The 10,766-nt window shown below is 64.8% G+C and overlaps 1 protein-coding gene across 6 annotated transcripts in view; it reads left to right on the plus strand.

Moving 5' to 3' along the window:
* OSBPL5 (oxysterol binding protein like 5) overlaps nt 1–10,394 on the plus strand; it is a 78,531-nt gene extending 68,137 nt beyond the window's left edge. For all 6 annotated transcript variants that reach the window (XM_043581977.1, XM_043581979.1, XM_043581976.1 and 3 more), the window contains exons 12-22: nt 1,532–1,630; nt 1,974–2,070; nt 2,987–3,085; nt 4,669–4,766; nt 5,189–5,278; nt 5,366–5,502; nt 5,947–6,132; nt 6,379–6,505; nt 7,574–7,712; nt 8,277–8,379; nt 9,404–10,394. In XM_043581977.1, the coding sequence (XP_043437912.1) occupies nt 1,532–1,630; nt 1,974–2,070; nt 2,987–3,085; nt 4,669–4,766; nt 5,189–5,278; nt 5,366–5,502; nt 5,947–6,132; nt 6,379–6,505; nt 7,574–7,712; nt 8,277–8,379; nt 9,404–9,542 (1,314 nt within the window). In that variant the 3' untranslated portion in view covers nt 9,543–10,394. The remainder of the gene's footprint in view (nt 1–1,531; nt 1,631–1,973; nt 2,071–2,986; nt 3,086–4,668; nt 4,767–5,188; nt 5,279–5,365; nt 5,503–5,946; nt 6,133–6,378; nt 6,506–7,573; nt 7,713–8,276; nt 8,380–9,403) is intronic.
* The last annotated feature ends 372 nt before the right edge of the window (nt 10,395–10,766 follow it).

The following is a 10,766-nucleotide window of genomic DNA, read 5'->3' on the forward strand; positions in this document are numbered from 1 at the left end:
ACACACGCACATGCACACACATACAGGCACACGCACACACGTATAGGCACGCGCATGCACACATGCATGCACATGTGTACACACTCACGTGCATACAGGCACACACTGACATACACACACGTGCACGCACACGCACAAGTACAGGCACACACATGTGCGTGCGCGCACACATTCCTATGCACACACAGACACGTGCGTGCACACACGCACACGTGCACATGCTCACATGCACACGTACATGTACATACACATACAGGCACCCACATGCACACATGTGCACACACACGCACATGCACACAAATACAGGCACACACGCACACACGTATAGGCACGCACGTGCACACATTCACACATACAGGCACACACTGACACGCACACATGTGCACACACACACACAAGTACAGGCACACATGCACACACGTGCGTGCGTGCACACATTCCTATGTACACACAGACACGTGCGTGCACATGCTCACATGCACACGTACACGTACACACATACAGGCACACACTGACATGCACGCACGTGCACACACACATAGTCACATGCACAAGTACAAGCACACATGCACACACGCACACACGTATAGGCACGCGTGTGCACACAGGCACGTACACGTGCACACACACACATACAGGCACACACTGACGTGCACACACACACGCACAAGTACAGGCACACACGCACACATGTGCGCGCGTGCACACATTCCTATACGCACACACATGGACACACACATGGACACATGTAAGGCACGCACATGTGCGTGTGCACACACATACATGTACACACACGTACAGTCACCCACACGTGTGCACGCACACACACACATACTCACAGGCACACACGTAAGGCACACATGTGCACACACACATGGACAGACATAAGGCACACATGCACACACTCACAGGCACACACGTACAGGCACTCTCACACATGTGCACACACACACTCACATACATACAGGCACACACACGTGTGTGCGCACAGAGGTCTGCTGGATGGTGTGAAGGGGTGGCCAGCTGCTGCCGATCCGATGAGGGGGTCCGAGACCCGGAAGGAGGGCTGTCCTGAGCGGGAACTTGTTCCCTGCTGCAGCGGGGACGAACCTGGGCCGTTTGCGGGAGCAGAAAGGTGGTGAGCGGAGTTGGGGAGTGGGGCGCAGGGCTGGGGGCTTGGGGTCCTACTGAAAGGGTCAGTAGAAGCCACTGGGGGCTTCGAACAGGCTGTGTGCTGATTTCACCCAAAGTCCAGGGAAAGCGTGACCTGCTCAGGGTCTCCGGTCCCCCTCGGAGCCGGGAACCGGACAGGACACCTCATAGGCTGCCCCCCCAGAACGTAAACCACGGGCAAAGCGTGTTCTCCCCAAAGCGGAAGTGGGGCGCTGCCCCCAGGTGCTGGTGGCCAAGCAGGCCGTCCCTTGTAGGGATGGGGGTGGGCAGTGGGCAGCCCCCCAGGTTGTCCCTGCGTCCACACCCCGTCCCGCTTGGGCCCAGTTCCTCACGTGCGCCTCCCGGTCATTGCCCGCAGGGGATCAAGAAGCCGTACAACCCCGTCCTGGGGGAGACCTTCCGCTGCCGCTGGTTCCACCCCCACACCAGCAGCCACACCTTCTACATCGCGGAGCAGGTAAGGCCCGGCCGCTCCCAGGCGGCACGCCGGGCCCGTGGTGGGCACTCCGACCCCAGCGCACATTCTTGGCGGCCCCCCGGCCGCCGTCGGGATCCTCCCGGGAGCTGCAGTCGGGGACAGGCCCCGGGACAGCACAAGGTGCTTCCTCGGGAGGGGACGGCCCACCCTGACCCCCCGGGCGCTCTGCACCGACGTGGGGTCTCCTCCGCTTCCCTGGGCAGCGGGACTGAGGGCCGGGAATGGCCAGGAGGGATGCGGTGGGGCAGCGGACGGGGGCTTCTCGTCAGGAAGCCGGGCTCTGCCCTCCCCGGGAGGACTGTCCTCTGTCCTCTGCCCGCAGGTGTCCCACCACCCGCCCGTGTCCGCCTTCCACGTCAGTAACAGGAAGGACGGCTTCTGCATCAGCGGCAACATCACAGCCAAGTCCCGGTTTTACGGTGAGGGGGCTCCCCTGGGCTGTCCCAGCCGGGGGATGACGGGGCCCCCTGGATGCGGAGGTTCCCAAGACCGCACGGGGTGGCCGGCTTTGTATCCCTCCCCACGTCTCCGGGTCAGGGACCACGTGGGTGGTGAAGAGCTCGGGACCCGGAGAGAGGCAGGGTCCGTGCAGAGCCTGGCCGCCCCTCAGCTGCAGGGAGGGCACGTCCTGTGGGGACGCTGTGAGGGTCACGGGCAAGGACCTGTGCCAACAGGTGCCGTCTAGAGCTGGGCTGTCTGGTGCGGCACCCCTAGGCACGTGTGGCTCTTTAAATTGATCAAAATGAAGTTTTAAGAGCAGCTCCTCAGTTGCCCTGCACTTGCTCTGTGGCCCCACGTGGCTCGTGGCTTCTGTCTCCCCAAAATCCGAACAGAGTAGGGACGCCTGGGTGGCTGGGTCAGTGAAGCATCTGACTCTTGACTTGGGCTCGGGTCATGATGTCACGGTTCGTGAGCTCGAGCCCCACGTTGGGCTCTGTGCTGGCTCTCCCTCTCTCTCCCTCTCTCTCTCTCTCTCTCTTTCTCTCAAAATAAATAAATAAACATTAAAAAAAAAACCAAAAACCCGAACAGGGGGTTGGGCTAGTTTGCAAACGTTTGCAGCCTACACCCTGAAAATCCCCCCTTCGGTAACTGAAATCAACGTTAACGTGTGGCATCCTGGGTGGGCCTTTCCCAGAATCTGAGTCACAGAGAGGTTCAGTGACCCACAGGGTTAGTGAGAGGCCCGGCTGCCCCACAGTCACACAGCTGGAGGGACAGGGGCCTCTTTCCACCTGCTGGAAGGGAGCTCAGAGCCTGTGACTTAGGGGGTGGGCCCCCGGGGTCCTGAGGGTCTGTCTCTACTCACCGGTTCCCCCGGCCACATCTCCGCAGGGAACTCCCTGTCGGCTCTGCTGGACGGCAAGGCCACGCTCACATTCCTGAACCGTGCGGAGGATTACACCCTCACCATGCCCTACGCCCACTGCAAAGGTGAGGGCTCCCTTTGCCCAGGGGAGCAGCGCCCAGGCCGGCTCCCTCGGTGCAGACGCCCTGGTCCTTACTGGTCGGTTGAGGGTGCGCTCAACTCTTCAGTGACTTCCTACCTGGGTGTGGGACTCCTCTTGGAAGACGTCTTCGGGCCCTAACACCCCGCTTCCTTCCTGGTTGGCCCCACGGGAGCGTGATGCTTCCTGCCATAGACCACGAGGCAGGCATTTCTGCAGGAAGCCAAGCTTCCTGCCAGTAGGAAACGGTGTTTCGGTATCACAGCTGCAAGCCAGACCTGCCTCTTAGGAGTGCTTCGTCATTGTCTCTAGAACTTTCCAGTAACTAAACAGTAGCTAATCTTGTTTTTTTTTTTAAGATGAAAATACATCACGAGTTTACGTGTTTCCAATCCAGATCCCAGACGTCAGACTTTTATTTAGCCCTGGGGACCGGGCACCTGCAACGTCTTCCTCCCTCTTGCCACAAAGCCCCTTTCTAAGTGACACCACCGCGGTCACCTTTCCTCTCCCACGCCACACACACCGGTCAGAATGACACTGACCACCCAGCCCGATAGCGTGACGGCCAGAAGTGCTCTGTGTTTTCACTGTGGTGATTGTTCTTATCTTGGCCTGTCTCCCTGGGGTCTGTAAAGTCCTGGGGACTGATTCCCCTGCAGGATCACACCACCAGGAAAATTCCCACTTGGTTTTAGTTTCATTTTCCTTTGGCAAATGTCATATTTTAAGTGCTTGTGGAAATGCAGTGTTAATCTGGTTCCAAAGTCTAAACCACAGGTGTAGTCAGAGGAGGCTGCTGTCTGTCTCGGGACCTTGTCCCCACCAGCAGAGAGGGGACCACCCCCCCCCCCGCCCGGCTCTGCAGCACCCCGCCCCACTTGGTGCAGGGCCGTCCTGGGCAGCACGCAGGTGTGCCCATGGGATTTGGGGGTTTCCCAGCCCTTTACTGTTCCAAGTGGCTCGTCTCTTTTTTTTTTTCTTCCACGTTATCCCACACGCCCAGGTGTTTTACAACCGACACAACACAGCTCTTGTCTTTAGTTAGAGTAAGTCTTCTGTATGGCCAGAAACGGAAGATTCATCCATTCCTAGGTTAATTAAGAAATATGTGTGTTACTTTAAGTAAATATGCCGGGCCAATCCCAGACACAGCCATGAGCGGCGAGGATGTAGGAGCTCACGTCGGGGCCCAAACTGCAGAGCAAATGATAGACGGCGATGTGCGTCTCGTGGGGGCCCTGGGAGCCTGGAAAGGGGGGGTCCTGGAGGAAGGCACCCAGCAAAGGGCAGGACATTCCCTGGACAGAGCAACTCTTGGGAGCACAAGCCCTGGGGGCAGAGACTCCGTTCCCTGGGGGCAGAGGGTCACCGAGGAGCCAGGTGTGGTCGGGGTAACGCTCCCCCTGACCGACTCCTCTCCATCCCAGAGACTCTGCCCCCAGGGGCCCCTGTCCTCTCCCCCACCCTGCCCCTTCTCCCCGTCCTGGGGTCCGGCACCGGCCTCCTCGGGGTCAGCGTGGCTGGGCCGGGACGACGAGGCAGGACCGAGCAGGGACTGCGTTTCAGGAATCCTGTATGGCACCATGACCATGGAGCTGGGAGGCAGAGTGACCATCGAGTGTGAGAAGAACAACTTGCAGGCTGAGCTGGAATTCAAGCTTAAGGTAGCACTGGCCGCCACACCCCCAGCCTCCTCAGGGCAGGGAGGAGCCCTCTGGTGCCCCGGGGTTTCTGGAGCAGATGCCCACGGGAGCAGGGAGCTGCCCTTGGCATCTCTGTGGCACAGCCAGGGCCAGGAGAGAGGAGGGGGTTCCCGCAGGCCGCACGGTGGGGCCGGCACAGGCCCAGACCCCTTCCCCTCCACGGGGCGCATGCCCTGGGGGCACCCTCAAGCTGAAGCTGAGGCTTGGGGTGAGCGTGGCCGCCCCCAGCTTTGGGTCCCATCCTAGCCTCCCACGTCCCGGGGGCGGGGAGCCTGCACCCTCATGAGGAACGGGCCTCCTCCTCCCCCGGCCCGCGGAGGGGCACAAGGGTCCAGGGGAGGCCACCGACCCCTCAGCAGCACTGTCGCGGGGTGTCCCCGCAGCCTTTCTTCGGGGGCAGCACCAGCATCAACCAGATCTCGGGGAAGATCACGTCCGGAGAGGAGGTTCTGGCCCATCTCACCGGACACTGGGTAAGAGGCTGGCGCAGGCAGGCCCCCGGAGCACGGGCACAGCCATGGGGCCAGCACCTCTGACCTTGCCCGGGCCGTCTGGGGCAGGACAGAGAAGTGTTTATCAAGGAGGAGGGCCGAGGAAGCACCGAGCTCTTCTGGAACCCGAGTGGGGAGGTCCGGGGGCAGAGGCTGAAGCGGCACACGGTGCTATTCGAGGAGCAGACCGAGCTGGAGTCGGAGAGGTGAGGCCTGCCGGCGGCCGCGGGACCCGGGACCCCAGCCCGCGGTGGCTGGGCAGGCTGCTGTCCTCCCGGTCGGCAGGGCTACGGTGCTTTGAGCTTGTCCCAGGATGTCACTGGCAGGGAGGGTGGACCAGAGCCGACTTCTCGTGACAGATGACGTGTCCCGCTGGGGCAGCTGCCGGGGGGAGGGACGGAGGGCTTGGGGACCCGTCACTGCCCGCAGGTCACCAGCAGCTCCACTGGGAGGACCCTGCGGGCGAGAGGTGTGAGCTCAGTGTGGGAAAGAACCATCTCATTGTGCGTAGTAAACAGCACCCTAGGGGAGAGAGTGAGTTGCCTGTCGCCGGAGGCAACCAAGTGGAAGTTGCTCTAAGCCTCCCCTCCGGTGCCAAGGGGGCGGGACAGCCCAGGGCCCCCGGCTCAGAGCGAGTGCCCTGCTCGCAGGCTCTGGCAGCACGTCACCAGGGCCATCGGCGAGGGCGACCAGCACAAGGCCACACGGGAGAAGTTCTCGCTGGAGGAGGCACAGCGGCAGCGGGCTCGCGAGCGCCAGCAGAACCTCACGCCCTGGAAACCGCAGCTGTTCCGCCTGGACCCCTCCACCCAGGAGTGGCGCTACCTGCACGAGGAGTGAGTGCCGGGGGGCCCCGGGGCCACTGCTCCACACGGGGCCCCGGCTGCCCTGGAGGGTCAGGGATGGGGGCGGGAGGGTCCTCCTGGGGCTCCGCGGCCACCCTCCCACGGGCCCTGCACACAGGCCTAGGCAGTAGTCCCCCTCTGGGGGCTGAGCTGGGGGGCTGAGGCTGGGCCGGGACGGGTCCCCTCGCCCCAGGGGCCACTGCCTCTGAGCCAACGGAGACCCTCCGGACCCTCCAGCCGCAGCCCCTGGGATCCCCTGAAGGACATCGGCCAGTTTGAGCAAGATGGGGTCTTGCACACCGTGCAGCGGGGGACCACGGCCCACCGGACCGCCTTCCTGGGCAGCCCGGGGCCCAGGCACCAGGTCAGCTCCCCCAGGGTCCCCGCCCGGGGTCGACCTCAGCGGCGGGAGGGGACCGTCAGGCGGTGGGTGTGGCGGCCGCCCCCCACCCTCATTCTTACCTGCCCGCCCCTCCCCCTCCGGTATCCCCCCCCCCCACCTACACTCGCCCCCTCCCAGCAGGGCCTCCTCTGGGCCCCCCATCCCCTGCCCTGCCCCGCCCAGCACGGCACCCGAGACGCCTGGGTTTGCAGGAGGCTGGGTTCACGGGGCAGCCAGATGTGCAGGGCGCGGTGCCGGGGGCTTCTGGCTCCTGGCCCGCTGCTCCCCGGAGGTGCCCTCTGTGAGGCTGACAGCCGATGAGGAAACTGAGGCTCAGGGCAGCCTGGGGGCCGGGTCAGGTGGGAGAAGGGGTGGCCTGCCGAGGGAGAGCAGGGAGAGAAGGCGGGGGGCTCCAGGAGGCGAGCAAGAGGTCTCCTGAGAGAAACCCCAGGGCGCAGCCCGTGAGGGAAGCCTGCGGTGTCCTCCACGGGTGCCACCCACCCCACGCGTCACAGAGTCTGTGAGAACAGAACGGCATCTGCTGGGCCAGCGTGCTCGCCGCTGGAGGCCGGCAGCCACACGGGCAGGACAGGCAGGGTGGCCCCAGTCTCCCCAGCAAGCAGGGGTCACGTCTCTCGCCGTCCACATGGCACCCCTGCCGTCGCCCCTCAGACCTGACTCGGACGGGCAGCCCCAGCCACCTCCACCTGGATGCCCCCCGGGCCCCCCCCCCTCCGCAGCCCCTCCGGCCGGCCACGCCTCGGCCGCCCCTGTACTCTGGGGAAGCATTGGGGGTCAGCCAATCCTGGAGGTCCCTCTGGACGCGTCTCCCCAGTGCCGGGGGATCCCTAGCTGTCAGCTCACGCAGTGAGACGGGACCAGCGGCCACGGCCGCTCCTTCTAGAGCCGTCCCGGCATAACCGTGCCGCCGTGTCCGCGGGCCGGCACATCCCCGGCAGGGCCCCTGGGGCTCAGCCGGAGCATGAGGCCGGCGGGGGGTGTGGTGGGCACAGGCGGGCCCCCAGCGGCAGTGGCTCTGCCTCTTTCTAGGGGCCCGGCCCACACCGGCGGCTCCGCAAGGCCAGCGACCAGCCGTCCGGCCATAGCCAGGTCACGGAGAGCAGCTCCACGCCCGAGTCCTGCCCAGAGCTCTCCGATGAAGAGGAGGAGGACGGTGACTTCATCCCCGGTGAGCCCTCCTGAGCTGGGTGGGAGGGGTCAGAGAAGCGGCTGCCCCGGCAGGTACAGGGTCCGCCTCGACCCTCCTCCCAGGGGCCCTCACACGCCTCCCTGAGCCCGGGGGCAGACGAGGGGCGTGGAGGGCCGCGGTCCCCAACCCTGTACTCTGGGCGGGGAGGGGGGGAGGGTGGCGCCTCCCGTGGCTGGCAGGGGCAGCGTGGGGGGCGGGGCTGGGCAGTGTCTGTCCGCATGTGACCCTCCGGTTCTGCCCCTGTGTCTCTCCGACTTTGTCCCTGCCTCTGTGGAGGATGGGCTGTGCCTCAGCCGTTTCTGTGTCCCAGGGCTTGTCAGAGGCCAGCTGAGCTTGGCCAGGGGTGGGGGGCGGGGGGGGGGGGGACCCTGGTGGGGAGACCCTCGCTGCCCATGCTTCTAATCCTCGAGGGGTTAGCCTCACCCGAGAGGTGCGGCATGGCCCTGGGACCCCCTTGCTGGCTCCCAGGACACGCAGCTCACCTTAGATTCCCCCTCCATCCCCTGTGCCCTGGGTCCCGTGACGTGTGGCCGGCCACCCCAGGCAGCGAGAGCCCGTGCCCTCGGTGTGGGAAGGAGGCTCGGCGGCTGCAGGCGCTGCACGAGGCCGTGCTGTCCATCCGGGAGGCCCAGCAGGAGCTGCACAGGTAGGCTCGCTCCCAGGGTCCCCGCCTGGAGAGCGCCAGGGGCTCTGGAATCCGGAATGTCGCTCCGGTGCCAGAACCCTGAAGATTGGCCGGGGGTCTGGTGTCATGAGGACAGGACGAAGGCGCCCTGGGCGGTGTGGGGGCTGCAGGGGGTCCCTCTGAACAGGATGAGCTGGCGATGCTCGGGGGGCCCCTAGCTCTATGCTAAAAACATGAATTGCAGGATGCCTGACATAGGGTGTAGGCTTGGAGGAGCCTGGGCGTTGAGTCAGTGTGAGTCAGAAGGCACTGCCCTTGGTTGGGGGGTGGGGGGGGAGGGGAGCATGGCGCCGGCCTGGAAGCGGAAAGGAAGCCGTGGGAGCAGCCGCCTGGCCCCACACAGGAGGCTGGCTATGAGGCATGTAGCCAGAGAATAGCTAGAAGTTTCCAGGCACACGATGATATTCCGAGGCCAGGGTGGGGGTCACTGTCCTGGGGCGGCCGTGACGCCGTGCATAGACGGGGCTCGCACCACAGGATGCACTGTCCCCCCTGCCGTCCTGGAGGCCGGAGCCCGAGGTCCAGGTGTGGGCGGGGCCGGGTCCCCCCGAGGCCCCTCTCCTGTGTGTGGCTGGCCGGCCTCCCCCTGTGTCCTCACGGGGTGGTCCCTCCGTGCGTGTCTGGGTCCCGATCCCCTCTTCTTGCAAGGACCCCGGTCACACGGGATCAGGGCCCACCCCGGTGACCCCGTGTTACCTTAATTACCTTTTGAAAAAATCCATCTCCAAAAAGAGTCACCTCTGAGGTGCTGGGCGTCAGGCTCCAACGTATGGCTTTGGGGGAGGGGGAGACGGCTCAGGCCGACGGCGGGATGGGAAAGGGGGTACAAGAGCCCCCCCTGCCCCAGCCGTGACCCCCTCCCTCCCTGGAATGTGTGTCCGCCGCCTCCGCCCTGCCCTGGGACCCCTGTGTTGACCAGCCGTCCGCTGAGGGGAGGGGAGGCCCCCCTGTCTGGGCCCTGGCTCAGCCTCCACCCCGTTTGCAGGCACCTCTCGGCCATGCTGAGCTCCACGGCGAGGGCCAGGCAGGTGCCGGCCCCAGGCCTCCTACAGAGCCCGCGCTCCTGGTTCCTGCTCTGCGTGTTCATGGCGTGTCAGCTGCTCATTAACTACGTCCTCAAATAGGAGCCCCTTGGGGACAACGTGAGCATCGCCTGCAGAACTGGGCCGGCCCCAGCCCTCCCTCCCAGGCACCTAGCACTTTAAGCCAGCCCGGGGGAGGCAGACAGACCCACAAGCACGGCCACTGTGGTCGGACGGGCCCGTGGGGGCAGGAGGACCGCAGGAAGGACCTGGGGGGCCATCCGGGCTCCCCCAGGGGAGGTGCTGACCTTTCCCGTGGGGCCCTCCACCCAGGGCCGGCCTTAACGCTACCGCCAAATGCAGCTTTCGTGTCCCCCCCCCCCCCCGGCCCGCTCACCTGGCCTGCTCGTTCTCCGGCGCCCACTCGCCCCGCGAGAGTGACAGAGGCGGGGGACAGCGCGCCCGCCCAGGCTCTGCACGGTCACTCCCCAGGAGGGGTGAACGGGAAGTTTGTGTGGAGCCACCTGGAACCACCAGGGGTCCCGGGGCCTCCCTCGTCCTGCCGCACAGTCCCTTCCTTCCTGAGCCCCGACCCGCGCTGCCCGAGGCGCACAGAGGGGCCTCCAGTGGACTCCCGGGCAGGCCGGAGCCACTCTGGAGACAGCGTTTGGATTTCATTCTGTTTGCTGTTTGGACGGGACCCCACCACACCCGCCAGTGGAACCCCCCCCCCCCGCCGGCCACCTCCCACAGCCTGGGCGAGCCAAGGGGGGGACACCTGACCACAGGTGTGCACAGGCGTGCACGTGTGGGCTGTGGTGCACAGGCGGCTCCGCTGGCCCCGCGTCCCCCGGGTCGGGGAAGCCCAAGTTTGCCACTTTGCTCAGACTGCTGCACGGTCTTCCTGTTTTACACTTTTTTAATAAACGCGGTATTTTAGGCAGGCTGCAGGCAGCGTCTGGCATCCCGCCTCCGTTCCTCTGTCAGGTGCCGCCGCGGGCGTGTGCGTGTGCGCGTGTGTGGGAGCACCTGTGCGTAGAGGTACACACAGAGAGGTGCGGCCTTAAACTACGCTGTGGCCGTGCCGGCGGCACGGATGGTCTCGTTTTCTGGTTTTGATCTGCAGGCTCTTGTCCCCGCACCTCCCGCCCAGGTTTGGGGGCGAGTCTACGCCCCTTATCTTGAAGTAAACAGACCCACGTTCCGTGCTGTCTTCTTGGGGAACTTCTGGAAAGATGGGGGAGCCTTCCCAAGGGGAGACTTGGTGCCCACAGGGGCTGCCTGGGGCTGGAGGTGCCCAGGGAGGGCCCGAGGCCATGAGGACGG

Source organism: Prionailurus bengalensis, chromosome D1 (genome assembly GCF_016509475.1).
Source record: "Prionailurus bengalensis isolate Pbe53 chromosome D1, Fcat_Pben_1.1_paternal_pri, whole genome shotgun sequence".
In the NCBI taxonomy this organism is placed as follows: Eukaryota; Metazoa; Chordata; class Mammalia; order Carnivora; family Felidae; genus Prionailurus; species Prionailurus bengalensis.